This window comes from Polyodon spathula, chromosome 2 (genome assembly GCF_017654505.1).
Source record: "Polyodon spathula isolate WHYD16114869_AA chromosome 2, ASM1765450v1, whole genome shotgun sequence".
NCBI classification, from domain to species: Eukaryota; Metazoa; Chordata; class Actinopteri; order Acipenseriformes; family Polyodontidae; genus Polyodon; species Polyodon spathula.
This window is the reverse complement of record NC_054535.1, coordinates 41,604,486-41,625,006: the sequence shown is the minus strand read 5'-3', so window position 1 is coordinate 41,625,006 and position 20,521 is coordinate 41,604,486. Positions and strand designations below refer to the sequence as shown.

The following is a 20,521-nucleotide window of genomic DNA, read 5'->3' as shown; positions in this document are numbered from 1 at the left end:
CTCTTACACGCCGATCACCGCCATTTACTCGTACACGCCGATCACCGCCATTTACTCTTACACGCCGATCACCGCCATTTACTCTTACACGCCGATCACCGCCATTTACTCTTACACGCCGATCACCGCCATTTACTCGTACACGCCGATCACCGCCATTTACTCGTACACGCCGATCACCGCCATTTACTCTTACACGCCGATCACCGCCATTTACTCTTACACGCCGATCACCGCCATTTACTCTTACACGCCGATCACCGTCATTTACTCTTACACGCCGATCACCGTCATTTATTCGTACACGCCCATCACCGTCATTTACTTTTACACGCTGAAGTGCGATGGTTACCCCGTGGTGAAGTGCTAAACCGTGTGTAAGAACTGCAATGGGAACTTGAAGCCTTTCTGACTCAAAAGAGATCTCCTTTCGCAATATACCTTTGGAATTTACAATGGCTCGCCAAGCTTGCATATTTGGCGGATATATTTGATCACTTCAATCAGCTCAATATCTCTATGCAGGGAAACATGTCGAGTGTCTTTTGGATTTTTTGACAAGATCACAGGCTTTTAAAAAAAAAAAAAAAGCTCCAAGTTTGTAGGACAAATTGCTGGAACTGTCAAATGATGAGGGTCTGAAGTTACAATTGAAGTTAAAAGTGAATGCCCTAAACTTGCAGTCCAAATGTTGCTCCCATTCTCTTCTACATACCTTTGCAAAAGGGGATTTTCAGCGATGACTGCCACGAAATGAAAATATCGCAACAGGGGGAGCATTGGAAACCCACTCAGAGTGTCCTTTTCAAACGTTCATCCACAAATCCAAATGTTAAATAGCAAGATATTATGAATAATCGAAGTTCTGATTTAGGGATTTATTTTTAAAAGAATGTCAGGTTTAAATTTTTTTCACAGACTTTATTTTAACAAATAAACATACAAATTACATATAATCACTTAGTGATGGCCATCTGCAGGTGAAATAAACATTGCTGCTGTCACTCCTTTTTTTTTTTTTTTTTTGTAAACATTCCGCAATAGTTGAACTTCAGTTTATAAATTATGTCTTAATAAATAACTGTTTGTTGAAAATTGATCATCGTTAATTTTCTTTGCTACAAATCGAGAAGATTTTAAGCACTTGCTATTATGGGTGTTTTATGCTGAAAAGTAAATCTGTCAGGACAACTGTTAAACGAGTGAAAATAAAGCACAGTGGTAAACTAGATGACTGAAAGAATAAAATGCAATTAGGAGCAGGGATGAGCAATCAGTGTAATTTGTTACAGAATCAGGCTCAGTCAAGATATGAAGGTAAAAACAAGAGAGATTTGTTTTGTAATTAACTGCTTTTTCTGAGTTTTTAATTAGGAAACAGAATCGGCTTACAATTAGTTTTAAGGGACGTCTTGTGATCAAAAATAAAACGTGAAAACTTTCAAGCCCCACTTATTTGTCTGGGTGGTTGGATTAATGACTTTGCTGATATTGACACAACACAATCATAACGTTCTCCTGTTTTTGATGGTTTTAATGGAAGTTATTTAATGTGTTGACAGTGTTCCTTGCATTATCTAAGCATCTTCAAAGCTCCGTCCCTACAGAGTTCATGCAGGTGCTCTCCTTGGCTTACTAGGCAGCCTGACAGTATTTGCTTTGAACCTCCACTGTAGAGCAGATATATTAGCTGGTATTTCCTGGAGATCAAGGCATGCAGTTTACTACTTTCCCTGCCACCGTATGATTGTAGCTGATTAAGGTACCATGGTGCTTACAGGTGCAGGGTGATCAGATTATAGGGCCATATACTTAAGAGATCTCGTAATGCAAATCTGTATGCAAGTCTCTGTTCTTTGGGAATAGAAGTGGAGTGAATGTAGTTGTAGAACAAAGTTGGTTGTTTGTGCATATTGCAGTATAATAAACTGCTGTCCTGAGAATAAGGCAAAGCTGTTTTGTACGCAACTGTGAGCAAAAAACAAATTTCAAATTGTTGTGTTTTTTTTAAGCTCTCTGTCTGGTGGGCATTTTGTGTCTGGACATGCTATACAATGTCAAATTGGCTACCGAAGAAAGATATCAAAGTCTGCTATTTGTTTGCATAATTGGCTGATAACGGTTTTGCAGCACTTATGGAGTCCAGGCAGTCAAAAAAGAAATACATTTAATCAGAAAAGCAAGGAGTATCATCAGTCAGTGGAGCACTTTAAATATTTTGATAGTATTTTATTAAAAATAAGAGTGTTATTTAGAAAGCTGATTTTGCAGTGTCGAACATAATACCATAAGACCATAATAGTTTTGATCAGCTTGAACGCATTGGCTGTGTGTGGGGAGAAAACATACAAGCAATTAAAACACTGTTTAAAAGACTGGCAAGCTTCAAGATTGGCCTTTCTGGAGCACAGTGAGTCACTGAGTCTGAAGTGCAGGCTGAAAACCACTCTTATACAAAGCTACTGTAGGAGGAAAACTACATCATTCATAAGAAAGCAGTACCGGTATCGGAAGAGAGCCAGAAACAGGGTATGAAGGGAAAGCATGATGAGGCAGTAATGAGTCAGAGTCTGTGAAGTGCAGGCTGGAAACCACTGTTATACAAAGCTATTGTAGGAGTAAAACTGTACACCACTCATAGCAAAGCAGTACCAATAATGGAGAACCCTGAAACAGCCAGTGCACCAGAATATGAAGTGAATGCATGAGGCAGTAACTTTTCTCTTCTAGGCAGACATACAGCTGTACAGTGTTAAATTTGTACAGAAAGAGGGGGTAGGGCCAAGCAGTGACAATAATACCGTTCTTAAGAACTACACATTCAAAATTATAACAAATTTATTTGAAAGAGCATTGTACGCACTAGTGTTAGATGTTTACAATCGTCTGTTCTGCATCATATGCAAAGTAGTGGTATGTGCAGGAAAATCAATTAAAAGCAACCGCAGGACAAAAAAAAAGAAATATGCCTGTATACATAGGCGTCTAACCCATAGGGCACAGGGGGCACGTGCCACCCCCACTTTGATTAAGGAGGGTCTAGGGGCACAAACTCCATTTTGCCCCTTCCCTTTTTTTGCTCAGTGTATACACACTATGCTTTGTTATGCTTTTCCATTTAAATGGATAAAATGAAAAAAATGGAAAGGCATTCAGAGGACTCCAGAAAGGCGTCATTGATCAGAAATAAACACAATAAACCGCACAATAACGATAGCTTTTTTATGTTGTTTGCTTTTTCATAAATTTCCATCATCTGCATTATCCATTGCCATAGCTGTTTTGCTAAGCAGTGAAAATGTTTGTTTCCTCATTTTCTGACTCCAATGTAAGTGATGCATGAATTGGCTTCTCATCCTGTCTCATTAGGGGTGGCAAAAAGCAGTGTGGGAAGGGTTAACGAGCATGCGTGGGGAATAATGCCAGTGGGGATTTCTATTTTAAAAAGAAAAGAGGAAGTTTGTTGTAAAGTGGTATTTTACTGGTTTGTTAGCTTGTCTACTGTCCATTTCAGGGGATACATTCACTTTACTTGTCATCTAAGCTGGATTCAAATCCAGGATTCAGTATGTGACCCACTAAGAAGCTGTTAATTTCTCTGTCTGACAGAATGCCCCTATATTCCGATCTGCTTCCCATTTTATCTTGCAGGGTTTTGTATGAGGGGAAGGAGAGGCTAATCCAAGGCTGCGAGGTGATCCAGGCCACACCCTACGGACGCTGTGCCAATGTCAACAACAGCTCAGTCAACTCCCAGCGCATCTTTATCACCTTTCGGAGGGCACCTTTAATAAGGCCTCAGAACTCGCTGGCAGTCACTGATATCTGCATTATTGTTACCAGCAAGGGAGAGACCCCACCACACACTTTCTGCAAAATTGATAAGAACTTAAACTGTGGGATGGTAAAGAAAATGTTTTGCTGCTCTTCAGAAAGCCAAACTTTTGAACCCAAATCTTAATCAACCCTGTCCAGAGTCAGAAATTATTGGTTATATCAACTAGTGTTGAATGAAATCTATACAAAGTTGGATATAAAATATGTGATATCCAGCAGACGGTTTCCATTAACTGGAACCTTTGTTTTTTTTTTTTTTTTTTTCCATGTGTCACTGTTCTGCAAGCGGTTTTGTTTTTCAGTAGCTGCCCTAGATAACAGGTTAATGGGTGCTTTCCACTGAACCTTTGTAGTGCTGGCAGTTGAGAAGGCATTTATTTTCATGTGCGGTTTTGCAGTTCATTGTGTTTGTTTACCAAATGAAGGTACGTGCAAGTCAGTTACAATTTGATACTTCAATTGTTAGTGTGTGACACAGAACTACCTTTATGAAAACAGGGAATGCAGAAGATTCCCGCTTCAGTGTAGATTGAATTTCACTGCCGCATTGTTTTAACCGCTGGCTAATCTACAGACAACATTTTTTGATGCTCTCAATAAAGTTCCTTTTAAAGGTGGTGCCCAGTAGGAATGAACCGCTTCAGTATCACGTTGTTTCAACCTCCGGACATAGCAATGATGTTTTTTCACATTTCCAATTTCCCATTTCTGGTTTCATATATTTTCCTTATTTTTAAAGCAACCTTTTGAATTAATAATTGAAACTTTGCATTTTAAATACTGCAGATGTATTTATTAATAAAGCTAAAAAAATATGTATTTGTAACTAGTGAGTTTGGGTTTATGAACCCTTTACTGTGAATTATACTTACTTGCCTATTTCAGTGGAAAGTACTCCTATATTTAGTCATTTTCATGTATTATTTTGGGCTAGCCTGGTATTTTTTCCCCTGAACAAAGGTTATCTCTTTGTAAATCAGACCGTTTCATTGTGTATTTTTGTTTCAACTTTGTTTCAGTGGGGCTCCAATGTATATATTTGCTACAAGAAGTCAGTCTCTACTTCCAATTCAATAGCATACAAGGCTGGTAAGTGGCTGTTTTTATATTACTGTGTTTCACACCGGTGGTCAAGCATATTGACACATAAGGTGTTGCAAGCGAAATTCTAATTATGTTGGTGTGTCTATGCTGCTTTCGTCAAACTCTGTAAGCAAAGCAGTGTTTCAGCATCGTGTAAGTTCCTAACAGATCGAAGTAATATTCTTTCATATCCATGTCTCCATGGTCGTTGACTAACTGTTGCTAACGTTGTTGTCCTGCTGTATGAAGATAAGCGCAATGTCGACATTTCTCCTGAATGGCTGTTCTAAAGATTTTGTTACTGTTCCTGTATAGTAGTTTCTTAACCTGTTAAGGTGTGACCTTTGCCAAGTGTTTTCATTTGTAGTGGGCAGTGTTGTGTGATACGCTGCCATAACGATCAGGAACTCTAACACCACAAATGCTGATGGGGCCAGCTCTCTTGCACTCTGGTTGACTCCATGCAGTGTGCAGGGTTGCTGGTTCTTACCCAGCCTTCACCCTGGTACACATTGTTTGTTTTGATTGGAAGGTTTTGATTTGTGTGGCTTATTTTTCACCACAAGGAGGTAGTTTGTGTATTGGTGGATTATGTTTATCTAGCATGTTGACCTGTTATTCTTAAATCGGTGGAAGAGCAAATATTTCCTTAAGGCAGGATTACAACGGAATCGGATCCTCTCCCACACTTGAGCAAACACAAACGTCTACAGAGTTACGCTCTAGCTGTAATGCAACATGCAATCATCATGCATTTTAAATATATAAACAGTTACACTACAGTACAGAGTCTGATTAATTATAATGCACTTTTATGTATTATCATAAATGTGGTAAGAAAAAACAGGATGTTTTTGTTGAGGGTGCCACCACTTATGGTCACCGCTGTATAAATAACAAAACTCCTGAAAAGGGGAACTAAAATGCTGTGTTGTGTGACAGGTTTGATCTTCAGGTATCCAGAAGAAGACTATGAATCATTCCCCCTATCAGAATCAGTCCCCCTATTCTGCCTTCCTATGGGAGCTACCATAGAGTGCTGGGCTCCTAACACTAGATATCCACTGCCAGTCTTCTCAACATTCGTCTTAACAGTATCTTCTGGGGAAAAGGTGGGTGATTCTTTAATTACTCACTAGTACAAGTACAGATGCAAGATTTATTTGTTTATTTTTTTATAAAAGAAAATTTCCTGGTTTCCTTCGATGTAAAATATACATTTGTAATCTGTTTGTTTTACAAATCGCTAAATGAACCAATTCTGATTTTCAAACTCAAGCGTCCAAGTTCTATGAGAAATTCCAAGAGTTACATTCAGTTGTTTAGCTGAGAAGTGCATATGCTGTCTTGCAGAATTAGTGCAAGCTACTTTTAACCCCATTTCTTCCCCCAGGTGTACGGTGCTGCTATTCAGTTTTATGAGCCTTACTCCACGGAGATGCTGATGGAGAAGCAGAAACTGCAGCTGGGCCTCATCACTGCAGTGGAGAAGAAGATAATCCCCAACAAGCGTGTCAACACCAACAAGTGCATCTGTCTGCTCTCGCACTGGCCCTTCTTCGAGTCCTTCCGCAAGTTCCTCATGTTCCTCTACAAGCTGTCTGTCTCTGGACCGCACCCTCTTCCCATTGAAAAGTAGGTTGTACATTGTAATTGACCACAACATCATTGAGGATTTAAGCTGCAGTGAGCCACCATATCAAACAAGACCTTGTTGATGGTCTGGTGTTTATGTATGTGTTATATATTGTATTTGTATACTGTAAGTAAGGCCACAAACCAGCTTTCCACAAAGCCGCCATTTCAAAAATGTAATCTAGTTAGGAGGTTTAAAATTAAAATGACACATCGTTTTTGTAGATGAGAAAGCAAACCCCTTCATTAAAAAATGCAGGGGAGGGCAAAATGAGGTTTTTTCTTCATTTAACAAGAGAAATCTATTCATATATAATTTTTTTTTTTTTTTTTTTTCTTGAAGACTTTCAAGTTGAGAAGCATTTCACCCTTTGAGTCTCGGGTTAGAATTTGTTTTGGCAATGAGGGTTAGCTATGTAGCTCTGTTTCTGAAGGTTTTATGTATTCTGTCCTCATTTGCTATTCCAGTTAGCTTCAGAGAAGCAAATCTAGGGCAGTGTGGAATTATTAGTGAACAGACTCTATATTTAAGACATTAAAGAGAACTTATGAAACCTGGGAAATACAGCGTCAAGTATGTATGGGTGCTAAAATAAATGTGATGATGATGATTTCTGTTTTAGGCACATCTCCCACTTTATGCACAGCGTTCCTTTCCCGTCACCACAGAGACCAAGAATCCTAGTTCAGGCAAGATAGTTAATGTGTTTCTCCAATGTTGTATTTTATACTGTGTGCTCTGATTGACGATAGAAGCTAACCTGCATTTTTTTTGTTATTTTATACAGCTCTCTGCCCATGATGCCTTGATACTTTCGCAGCCTGTTTGCACGCCTTTACCACTAAGGTATGTTCAGAATCAGAAAGCTTGTCTTTGGTGTATAATTTATATAACCATTGCTAGAATGCTTCATACATTCATACAGTTATACATTGTGTAATATTCAACGAGTATGTATGGCTGTTTTATGTTCTATCTCTAGTTGGTCAACTAAGCTTTTTTTTTTTTTTGGAGATGGTATTTTTTTCCTCCAGAACTCTCATCTCATTAGCTATTATCGTGGGAGCTGCTTGTGTGGTTTCTGAGAACATGTCTCTGATCATTTATGAGATTCCATACCCATCAATGTATCTCAATGGTTTGGACATTGTGTTTTATTTTTTTGTCTTTGGCGGTCCTCCAAGGGCTTTTAGTTTCATACTTCAGTGTCTCCTGTGTGCAACTATGCAATTCCCTGCACAGTTATTTTTCTCTTTAAAATAACATGGAATTCGGGGAATATGTATATTGTATACAAATGTACAGGGTTACATTGCAGCTACCCTGTTAAAGTTAAACAAGCATGACCTTTTACTGGTGTCCTGTTTTTATTTCTTTTTTTCTCAACGGAGGCGTGAGTGAAGATTCTCTAATAAATATCCATTGACCGTTTTTATTAGTTGCTCCAAAATTATACAGTATTCCAGTGAAGGTTATACCTGTTTTGATGTAACAGGGTTTCACACATATTATCCCAATTCATGTTACCAACGTATTGTATGGACTATATAAAAAATATTGTATAGTTTGTGTATGGTACAAGTTGATATCCACACTACAAGAGGTGCATACCTGGGCTCAACCATTTTTTTTCATTCTCTAGTGATTAAACGTGTCAGTATCTGTCATATGTCTGTAGTGATCACTTGCGACAGACTCTTGAAGAAGCGCATTTGGGGTCAATAGATCAAATTCTGGTCATGCATTGGAATATTTTAGCTATACAGCTAAATACATGCATCTGTGACTTGTATAGAGGTACAGTAGAAGAATTGAAGACCTAATTACAAATGTATTCAGAACACATCATTCTAACCCCATGCTGAATTATTGGTGTCTACAAGATTTAGTCTTAAAATTAAGCATGACACATTGGTCCCTAAAGGTTTATGAGCATTAGTAAAAACATAATTGTCTGTATTATGTGTTCTTTTTTGTCTTAAGGGAAAAAAATCTGTGGAAATTAACTGAGGGAAAAAATAATACATTCTGGGAACAAGGAATTTCAAATCACTCACTTCCAACTCCTCGTAATTTGAAATCAAGTACGACCACTCTCTTAAACAAAGCCATTTAATATTAAAAATATGTATTTATTTATTTATTTTTGTTTAGTCTATCTTTTTAACTTGGAAATGTTCCCTTGTGAAACAAATTTTACACTACTGGTAAATGGCCATTCATTATTGCAGTAAATGCATTATTCAGCATTATATCAGTATCTGCTTATTATGTACTTTTTATATTTGGGAGTTACTATTTAGGGCTTTGTCTAAATAATCTCTTAAACTGCTGCTTTGTGCTAAATTAATTTGTGTGTAATCCAGCTCAAAGCGTCCACACTGAAGTACAGTGCAGTCCGTGAAGGCTGTGTGGCCCAATGGTTAAATTCCAGGGTTTATAACCAGAAGGTCACTGGTTAAAATCCCACCTCTGCCACTGACTGACTCACTGTGTGACCCTGAGCATGTCACTTAACCTCCTTGCTCCATCCAGCGGATGAGATGTTAAATCAATGTCCTACAAAGCCTACCTCTGTAAAATGCTTTGTGATGGTGGTCCACTGTGAAAGGCACTATATTATTATTATTATTATTATTATTATTATTATTATTATTATTATTATTATTATTATTATGTACATAGACTATTAGAAGTTTGGTTACAGTTCCCAACAGCGCAATGAACAATGGAAATCAATATGATAGTATCCCACCATGCACTGCATTTTATTTTAAAATAATGTGTTATGCTTCATATTACTAGAGATGCATATTGCTAAAAAGAAATAAAACAAGTATTTTGGAAAAAGTAAATACACACACACACACACACACACACACAAGTAGGGCTTTATTTTTTGGGTTTTAGTTTTAATCAGGTGCTGTCCCTTTAAACAAACTGAACTGATTCTGTTTTCATAATTACTCGGAAAAAAAGCTGTTAATTACAAAATAGTTTTGTTTTTACCTTTCATATTTTGTCTGCTCCTAATTCTGGTCCCCTTAATTTTATTTCAAACAGAGCTGACAAATTATGTGAATTGTTCATCCCCCATCCTACTTGAAACTTGCATTTCATTTTTGCAGTCGCCTAACTTAACGACTTAACGTTGTGCTTTTGTTATTTTCCTGACTATTTTAACAGAGATGTCCTGACAGTTTTTTTTTGTTGTTGTTTTTTTAAAGCATAAAAATTAATATCCATTACAGAGTCTACACTGATAGCAAGCGCTTCAGGTGTCTGCTCAGAGTATTTCGCCAAACATACCACAAAGCATTTTGGGATATTGGAAGATACACAAAAAATGTAGTATGGTAAACCGCACAACCTGATGCGATCTAATTTAAAACTTGAGTCCGGTTACCGAACTGTAGCCGTACTGTGGACACAAACCGTATTTAGCCCTTTTAAGCTGGTTTAAAGGCATTGTGCGGACAGGGCCTTAGATGGAATTTGTTTTGCTTCGTAGATGGAATTTGTCTTGCTTTCTGTATTACATTCAGTATGGTACTGTTTCACTCCCTAGGACACCTCTGCAGTGTCGAGGGCGTAAAGCATGTTACTGGCTTCAAAGCATGCCAGTCAATAGGGGAAGCAGTTGTTTGGTTAAATGACGGGAAAGAAATTGCCCCACCCTTTAATGGATGGGATTCATTTCACTGTCCAGGTGAGATGACCAAGGGAGTGCAAAACCACCTTTTAAGCAAGTTTTTCAAACAGCTTTCTTTAATCTAGTGTAGTACGTGTTATTTACTACCGTAAAATCAACCTGCGTCACCTACAGAACTTCATATAACATATAGATTTTAAATTTTAAAAAAAGCGTTTTTTTTTTTTTGGGGGGGGGGGCACTTGTCGTGTCCCCCCACCCATGTTGAGAACTACTGGGTAAATGTGATGGATTAGCTACTAGAACACTTCATATTAGCTGCTCATGTATAGTTTACTTTGAGTTGTTGTGATCACAAGTTTTTGAAGATTCTGATCAATGTGAATAAAAGATTGCTAAATGACAAGTTGGTTTCTTCTCACCCAAACTAAGCTGTATTAATAACAGTCAAAGTTGTTGTAATAGTGGAAAAAGAGTAAATTGTTGATGCGCCTAAAATCAATACATATATTGTAACTCCAGAATGTGTCTAAGACTTTTGCACAGCAGTGCATATGTTTGTCCTGTGTTGCTTTCAAAGATTAACATTTTATACCTATATTGTTAATTTTTTCCTGTGGCACGAATCACCAGTCAGTTGCCCAAAGCACAAAATAATCATGTAAACTCCAGTTGTCATGGTTTAGTGATCTTCTCCTATAAAGAAGAGGTGCTGTGTTTACCATAAACCCATACTGCATTTTGATACAACATTGCTTTTCTTTTTTTTTCTTCCAATCAGTGGAGCAAATTTTAGCACTTTGCTAATGAACCTTGGTCCAGAAAACTGTGCCACTTTACTCCTGTTTGTCCTGCTGGAGAGTAAAATTCTGCTGCACTCACTGAGGCCTGCTGTACTGACTGGAGTAGCAGAAGCTGTGGTAGCAGTGAGTGATCTTATATATATATATATATATAAAATTACGCATAGTGCCTATAGAAAGTTACACCCCTTTCAATTTTTTCACCTTTTGTTGCCTTGTAGTCTGGAATTAACATGCATTAATATAGTTTTTTTTTTTTTTTTTTTGTTTTCCTACACGTCCTACCCCACAACTTCCAAGTGAAAAAAATATTCTAGAAAATTAATTAAAAATAAAAACTGAAATAGCTTGGTTTGATAAGTGTCCACCCCCCTTATAATAGCAATCCTAAATTAGCTCAGGTGTAACCAATCGTCTTCAAAAATCACACACCAAGTTAAGTGGCTTCCACCTGTGTTAAATTGTTGTGATTCACATGATTTCTGGATAAATTCAGCAGTTCCCGTAGGTTCCCTCTGCTGGGTAGTGCATTTCAAAGCAAAGACTCAACCATGAGCACCAAGAACTCTGGGGGAAAGTTGTTGAAAGGCACAGATCAGGGGATGGGTATAAAAAAATATCAAAGGCTTTGAATATCCCTTGGAGCGCGGTAAAGACGATTATTAAGAAGTGGAAGGTGTATGGCACCACCAAGACCCTGCGTAGATCAGGCCATCCCTCCAAACTGGATGTCCGAGCAAGAAGGAGATTGATCAGAGAGGCTACCAAGAGGCCAATGGCAACTTTGCAAGAGCTACAGGGTTCTATGGCCAAAACTGGTCAAACTGTGCATGTGACAACAATATCCCAAGCACTCCACAAATCTGGCCGGTATGGTAGGGTGGCAATAAGGAAGCCATTACTCAAGAAAGCCCATCTTGAATCCCGTTTGATGTATGCAAAAAACACTCAGGAGATTCTGTGGTCATGTAGCAAGAAGTTTTGTGGTTGACGAAACCAAAATGGAACTTTTTGGCCTAAATGCAAAGCGTTATGTTTGGCGCATCACCCAAAGAACACCATCCCTCCTATGAAGCATGGTTGTTTCAGAACCATGTTCTGGGGATGTTTCTCATTGGCAGGGACTGGGGCACTTGCCAGGATAAAAGGGAAAATGAATGGAGCAAAGTGCAGAGAAGTCCTTGAGGAAAACTTGCTTCCCTCTGCAAGAAAGCTGAAACTGGGACAGCAGTTCACCTTTCAGCATCACAACGACCCAAAGCACAAAGCCAAAGCTACACTGGAGTGGCTAAGAAACAAAAAAGTAAATGTCCTTGAGTGGCCCAGTCAGAGCCCTGACCTAAATCCAATCGAAAATTTGTGGCATTACTTGAAGATTGCTGTCTGTCAGCGCTCTCCAAGGAACTTGACAGAGCTTGAACAGTTTTGTAAAGAAGAATGGTAAAATATTGTCAAATCTAGGTGTGCAAAGTTGGTAGAGACCTATCCCAACAGACTCACAGCTGTAATTGCTGCCAAAGGTGCTTCCACCAAGTATTAACTCAGGGAGGTGGAGACTTATGGTCTTTTAAGTTTTGTATTTTTAATATCATTTTTTCTTAATAAAAACTTTTTCCCTCTTAACAGTGTGGAGTATGGTGTGTAGATAAGAGAAAAAAAAAAATCCTCGTTTAAATGCATGAAACTCTGAGGCACTGATGCAACAAAATGTGAAAAAAGTTGAAAGGGGTGTAGACTTTCTATAGGTGCTGTGTATGTATGTGTGTGTGTGTATGTATGTATGTGTGTATATAATTACATCATTAAATACTGCTACAATTTAAGCACAGAAGCACAAACATTAAATTAAACTCATATGTGTCTTTTGTGCCCTTTATTTCAGATGATCTTCCCTTTCCAATGGCAATGTCCCTATATCCCTCTCTGTCCCCTGGCTCTCTCTGGGGTCCTCAGTGCACCTTGTCCGTTTGTTATTGGAGTGGACTCCAGATATTTTGACCTCTATGATCCACCTCCAGATGTGGTCTGTGTGGATCTGGACACAAACACAATCTACTTGTAAGCATTCACGTGTTCTATGTGTATATGGTCTGCTGCATGTGACATACAAATATAGACTGGAGTTGAGGCTTATAGTGAAACCGTTACACCAAGGCTAGAAAAAGTGACATACAGTACCCTATAATGCCCAGGTGCAGTCTGTTTGCTCACTGGTCACTCTTTTCCAGTTTTCCAGTACATTTTTAATCATTACCTGTTTTATTGACTTCTTATTTATTAAATTTTTATTAAAAAAAAATTACTCCCGTGAAGTCTGTGGTCCTGTGACTGGCCTACTATTGTGTTTAATGTGGGGTGGCATTGGAGTGCACGATTGTAGAGTGTTTTTTGTGCATCGGCACAAACTATGTGACCCTGCATTAGCCAATTTGGATGCAAGTTTAAACATTACAAATGAAGTAGAGAAATGTTTAGACTAGTTCCTACATCATTATACACTCAGGCAAAATTACAGAGCTATGTAAATATATTCTGTGTGGTTTTTTTTATTTTTTATAACAGATCAGATGACAAGAGGCATTATACCTGGAAACATCTTCCAAAGAAACCCAGCAAAAGCCTCTTTAACTCCCTGACCAACCTGCATCACCAGCTGGCAACAGGTACTGCTTGAGGCAGCTGCTGAGAGTTAAGATAGCAATGCAAGGCTGCAGAGCGTCAAGAGAGCACTTATGTTTTATTGATGCAATTTTATATCTGAGAGTGTGCCTAATGTTGGACTACTAATGACAACAGATGGAGGCAGTGCATCACATTCACCTCATAGGAGCTGTTTGAGGAATCCGTTGATGGGATGGAGTAAGATTGTTGTTTATAAAACAGTGGATAAACACAACTTCTGATTGATTGTAAGTGCTAACATAGATTAGTATTACGCTGACATGAGACAAACAAACCCCATACATTAATGTGAGAGACCCACCGACCTGAGGTGCTTTACAGTTTTCATATTTTAATGCTTGTTATTTTATCCAGGTATCCATGTTTGCAAATGCTTATTTTATTATTACAAACTCATATAATAATATTAATAATAATTAATGGATAGGGATGCCAATGTATTGACAAAAGCCATATACTATAAATCACACTTGTCAAACTGAGATTGAAATTGCTCTGACTAGGTACCATAAAAACTGAGTAGCTTAGGAGTTAAATATATTGACACATGAAACCTCTGTTCTATGTCTACTGTTTAAGCCACTCATTTGGAAGTCTGATACCTTGAGATGACTCATACTTGACTTTAATTTTTAGAAGGGCAGTCAGCCCACAATAGAGTATTGAGGAAAGTGAAATACCTTGGACAGCAGGCATTGTTTGCTGGTAATTGACATTTGGTATAGTGTTCCAAGCCAAGGGAAAAGGGAAACTATGCTTCAAATTAAGGTCCCATTACAGTGGAAGTTTAAAGTTCCAAAGATTTACCTTTGTACTAAAATTAAACTTGCACTGTGCTTACATTTGTGTTATACTAATAGGGGCTTTTAAAAAGTACAAAATAACGAAACTAACAGCATATGTGATAAAATTAACAGATACTTTGTTTATTCAGTGTTATCATTAAATAATTGCACAGTTATAACTCCACTATAATCAAAATGGTATCTTGGGTTTGGCAATTTGTTTTTTTGTTTCTAATATTACCATATTTAAGTTTAGTCGGTCTCCACTGGCGAGTGACCACTTTGGCAGATTCAATACATTAATGTATTGTTGTTTTATTTTGCTGCATGTGCTTTTCTCAGTGCACAGAACAGCGCAGGAAGGCGCTGCAGTGGAGATGACTCCTATCGAGGCAGACTTCTCCTGGCACAAAAAGATGACTGGGCTGGAAATGGAGACCCAGGAGGCTTTCCTCCGCTTCATGGCCTCCATACTAAAGGGATACAGAACATATCTTAAACCCATTACACAGGCACCATCGGAGAAGGCCACGGCGGCCGATTCACTCTATGATCTCCAAGGTACATGCTTCAGAGCACCTTCTCTCTCTGTGTTGTTCAGCTTAATTTTTTCACGCTTAATGAAGTAATAGTCTCTGTTGTAGCACACATCTGTTCATAGCGTCGCGGGATATTATTTACTTCAAGAGGCCTTCTTAAAACAAGCTCTGTATAAAAAGAAGTCATGTTTCAGTGTACTTTGAAGACTAGATGTAAGCTCGGTAGCATGAAGGGTCTCACGAAACATGAATTGTTTCTTAATGTGACAGGGGCCAATGCAAATCCTAAAAAGACGCACAAACATTTACTTGTAAACATGATTAAATAGAACCGAGATAGTAAAGCAAGATAAAAAAAAATAAAAAAATAAATAAATGTGGACACGTTTTACTTCTTAAAAATAATAAATTTCAAACTTCAATGAAATGTCTTCAGAAAGCAAAAGTTTGACAATAATGTTTATGTTTTAGCAGGAAGATAGAACATAAACTGTGTGTGTGTATATATATATATATATATATATATATATATATATATATATATATATATATATATATATATATATATATATATATATATATATATATATATATATATATATATATATATATATATATCTTTTTTTATCTCGATTTTATTTATTTAAATTGAAATTATTATTCATGAATATGTTTTTGGCGTTGAGCATGATTCCGCCATCTGAAGCTAAAAAGCAACACTAGTACAGTTTATTCCTCTCTAATCTTGTAGTCAACCTACAGTACTTGTCACAAATGTGTTTTAATGTTTCACTTAATTTAAAGTACAAGCTAAGATGAAGTGAGGTAGTCAATGACTGAAAATGGCATCCAACCCTTTTTCCATACAGAGTTTTTAACTATTTGTTTCTGTGTTGAGAATCGGGTTGTTTTGCCTGTAGTCATGCCTGATTTAAAGCACAAAGAACTGCATGCTTTCCTCATCTCGCTTCCTATCGTCCTGCCTCGACTGGCTTCCTTCTCCAGGGTTCCTGAAAAGCAGAGATCGTGCACATCAGAAATTCTATTCGCAGCTGACGAAAACTCAGATCTTCATCCGCTTCATCGAAGAATGCACTTTTGTGAGCGATAAGGACACAGGCTTGGCATTTTTTGATGACTGCATTGAAAAAGTGAGTTTTCTAATTTTTAAATGGAATCAAAACAGTAAATAAATTAAAGCCAAGACATCCAGTACTTAAATAAATGAAGTAGACAAATGTTTGGTCTGCATATTTTCCAGTATTAAAGGCTATTTTTTTTAAATAAATATAGTTAAGAGTCCTATCAATCGGAACAATAGTTTATCGGCTTCAATCTGGATAGTTTCTTCATAGTTTTATACCATTAAAACAGTTTTATTACATTCGGAGAAACTAGTTTTGCCCATGCATTTGTAGCTAAATAGGACCCTATATCTTTGTGTGGCATTATTTGTTTAGGCCTAGCCCATTTGAAATGATAGCAAAGTGTGTCTAAGTAATCAGTGAAATATTGTGCTGTAAAGAAGCACTATTCTGTCCTCAATCCGAAGGCCTCTAGTCTGAACTGACCTATAATCCTCATAAAAGGCATGCTGATAAAAGCTGTAGAAAGTTTTGACAGGGTGGAAAACATTTTCAGCTGTTCTTGTATGTTTTATTCTCATGATTTTGTTACTGGTTTGAGGCAATATAAGTATAAAAAACATAATACTAGACCAGGAATTTAGTATGGTACAGATTATGACTTGACTTTGCCAGGTTGAGACCTGTAAAACAACAATCTGACTCTGCCTACATTGTTAAACGAACTGTAGAAACTGTAAAAGAACTTTGTGAAAACCAGCATCTCTAACAATGGAAAATATGTTCAATTGGTTATAATTTTCAAATGAAACCAATTGAAGTGAGGTTAGCCTGTGGTGGTTTTTAGTTGGCTTCAGATATAACAAACTAATTTAAATTGGCGGCCTTGAAGCTATTAGTATTGTACAGCACCCTGAACCTGTTAGTCCTGTAATAAATATGACTTTCTTTTCTTTTTAATATAGATTTTTCCTTCTGAAAAAGGCACAGACAAAGGAGCAAAGGTAGTTTAATTATATATTTTGATATTTTTTACTTCATTAAACTGTCCTAGTTATAGGTTTCTACTTGCGATGTAACATTTGTTCTGTTTTTACACCTGTACATGAGAGCATAACAACTTGGTTAAGATAGTTACAGAAAAGTGACTTGGGGGTCTAGCAAAAAGAGAAGTGTTCTGTTTGTTTGATGTTCTGAGATGTAGGTGCCTAATGCTAACTGCAGGTGATAAGGCTAGACTTTGAACCCAAGGTATATAGCCTTTTGTTGTCATGCCCACACAATGGGATGCTATACCTAGACTTGATACTTTTCAATTTTAATCTGTAAAGCTGGCTAAGTGTTGAATTCCCCAAAAATTGGAGTTCGAATGAGATGAATTTATATAGGACAAATGTTGGTAAAACCACTTTCTGGTTTTTATTTTCTTACGTAAAAATTATAATTTAGAAATCATTTCTAGTTTGTGTAGTTTTTACACTTGCTGCCTGTCCCGTCTCTCTTCTGCTCTGAATGGCTAGGGGTCACTGTCAGTCTTCTCAATGGTCTTAGTAGGCTACTGTAGTTTCACTGTCAGTCATTTCATCCTGTTCTGTCAGATCTTGTTAACTGGAGCAGCGCTAGAATGCTCTCATTCGTTTAAATGACCGACTGTGTACTTCCATTTGCCAGCTACAGAGCCTATTATAAAAGCGCCTACTTTGAAATTAGCAGGTTACAATACAGGTAAGCTGTTGCTACAGGTATACAGTGACAGTTACTAGTTTTAGCGCTGCAACGAAGGGTACATTTTGACCTTCAAAGTTTCGGAACACATTACTGAAGGAGGGTTTGAACCTTCGATGGTACCAATTTGCATAATTTACAGGTGACGTCACCACAGCTACAAGTTTATATTTGATTGAAAATCCTGTTATTTACAGATAAGCCATATAAATGGAGTAAAACATACACGGTTATATTCACACGTAACTGATGCTGCTTGCGCGTAAGCTTGCATTGCAGCAGCACTAACTGCTGTGGACTTAGGCAAAACAAACTTAATTTAAAAGTCACCGTTCTAAGCAGGTTATCAGTCATAGTCACATTTTACTACTACTACTACTACTAATAATAATAATAATAATATGAACTTACGATTGTCAAGTGACCGCAGAGATTGGATGTCTGTCGATGATACATCAACAAATGCTTGCACAGTTTGCATCCAACCTTTTTTTTTGGTTGCCTGGGCATTTAACAAAAACAACCCTAAACAGCAGAGGGGTTTCGAAACATTTCTTTCAATACAGTTGCTACGTATAACGATTTGGTTGGCTTTTAATACAACAACTTATGTTTAAGTAATATGCATTATACAGATGAAAAGATTGAATTTTGCATGTGAGTGACATTTAGTGTGTGATTTATAGTATTCACATGTCAAACGGTTTCTGTTTAACAAGAAAAAAAAACACAGTGTGTGAATGGCGTCTGACGAACCTTCGAAGGTTTAAAACAATCTTCGAATTCCTGTTTTAACACAGCCATACTTATGATTTCTTTTTTTTTTCTTTTTTGTAAAAAGCTATTTGAAATGTAAACTTCTCAATAACGGTCTTTATAATAAGCAATATTGCATGAAATTCAGCTATTCTTGCACACTACCCTGTCCTAAGTGCAACCCTAACTGAAAACATGGCTTACAAAAATTAGTTGTAACCAGAGCTAATATTCTACCAAGGTCAAACTTCGGTTTCATGCTATAGCTGGCAGTGTTTATATGACAACTTGGTATTTACTATTCAACCGCCAACTCTATGTTAAACGGCCAGCAGAGAAAATTAAGGAATCTTTTTACATGAGCATCAGCATTGATAATGCAAAAAAACAACCGAGGACACAACCTCTGTGCCCTCATAGCTAGTTACGACCATGTACTGGATGTTATGTTTTAATATGAAAATACATATTTGCTATAAACATGTGTTTTTCTGCACATTTGAGACTCATAACGTGAATGAAAATGCAGGACAGGTTAGATTAATGAAATTAGTTTGTTCACTGCAACCACTTGAACCTTCTTTCTTACTGTTCTTCAAGGCTGTTAAGCCGAGGCAGTGGCAGCTGTAGCACTGCGCATGCAAATCTTTCTAAAGTGTAATATTGTTTTGTTGTGTTCTGTGCAGGTTGATTTTGACACCTCTGAGGATACTAGGCTGATCGAGCTGGATGAGTCACAGAAAAGTGAGCACACAGTGTTTGTGATGCCTCCTGAACCCCCAGCAACAGACGGACCTGACCCGCCGGGCAAGTACAGGTAATACATGGACTACAAGAATCTGCATTTTCATAGGGTTACTTAATGAAAATCCTATAGATTATAAAGTACGGCCCTGTGACATATATACTTATCTTAGTGAGCAGGTCAACACTACATAATCACTGTTTATACCATATATTGATAGAATCGCTCGTCCAGTTGTGATTAAACTTAATGAATTTGTTTAGAACAGTTTGTTATTTTTATTGTAGTGAGGTATGAAAATAAACACATCTTCAAAAAAGCACAACTGCAGTTTGGCTTTAAAGAAAGAAACCAAAATGAATATGATAGATGTTGCCACGTTTATACAATCTCTTCTGTATTATTATTATTATTATTATTATTATTATTATTATTATTATTATTATTAATAAACATCCCTGTTGTTGTTGGTATATTCTGTCTGGTTTTGTTCAATGTGCATTTATTCTTCTTCTGCTGTTTTTTTTTTATTATTATTTATTCGTTTAGCTATAAAAACTTCCCCCAGTTGGATCCAGAGCTTTTTGACAGACCAGTGGAGCTTAAACCTTCTAGTATCAGCAGACGGGTGGCAGGTGCCAGTTTATGCAACAGCTCGGTACTGCTGGCGAAACGAACCAAGCAGGTGAGACACAGGAAGAGCTCTCCGGGCTTTTGATTTTTTTTATTCTGTTAAGTTCATGTTTAAGTAAGGGCTGTGATGATTGAACTACATTAATCTTAAATAAAAAAAATACAGTTTATTAGTTCCAGTATATGGGGTGATACAGGATGTTACAGCATTGTTCCTGGTGTTTAAGCATCTTTAGAACAGTAGACTTTGTGCATCTAATTTAGTATGGTAAAGCCATCACTAGCTCACATGCTCTGTTTCCATATTAAATTGTTCAAACATTAACACCTAATGACCAGCATTGTGTGTTGCATGGAAAATGTATCTCTGCTTCAGAACAGATGGTGGTTTTATTTATTTATTTTTTATTTAAGGGTCCTATAGTGTGTATTGTAATGAACTAATTGTGCCCCTTTGCCAGTCCGTCCGTCTGTCTGTTAGTCACAGACTCAGAATCTCCTGTAGACCTGTCAGATTGTATTTGGACTTTTTTTTTAATTATGATTTTTTAGATTATGGT

The 20,521-nt window shown here is 37.3% G+C and overlaps 1 protein-coding gene across 1 annotated transcript in view; it reads left to right on the top strand.

Moving 5' to 3' along the window:
* Positions 1–20,521, top strand: part of LOC121296533 (DENN domain-containing protein 4C-like) — a 62,209-nt gene that overhangs the window by 16,505 nt on the left and 25,183 nt on the right. Inside the window, 14 exon segments of the mRNA XM_041222212.1 lie at positions 3,652–3,904; positions 4,857–4,926; positions 5,863–6,032; positions 6,314–6,555; positions 7,179–7,245; positions 7,344–7,402; positions 10,990–11,134; positions 12,894–13,069; positions 13,574–13,674; positions 14,821–15,039; positions 16,023–16,168; positions 17,068–17,106; positions 19,270–19,400; positions 19,878–20,013. Of these exon segments, the coding sequence (XP_041078146.1) occupies positions 3,652–3,904; positions 4,857–4,926; positions 5,863–6,032; positions 6,314–6,555; positions 7,179–7,245; positions 7,344–7,402; positions 10,990–11,134; positions 12,894–13,069; positions 13,574–13,674; positions 14,821–15,039; positions 16,023–16,168; positions 17,068–17,106; positions 19,270–19,400; positions 19,878–20,013 (1,954 nt within the window).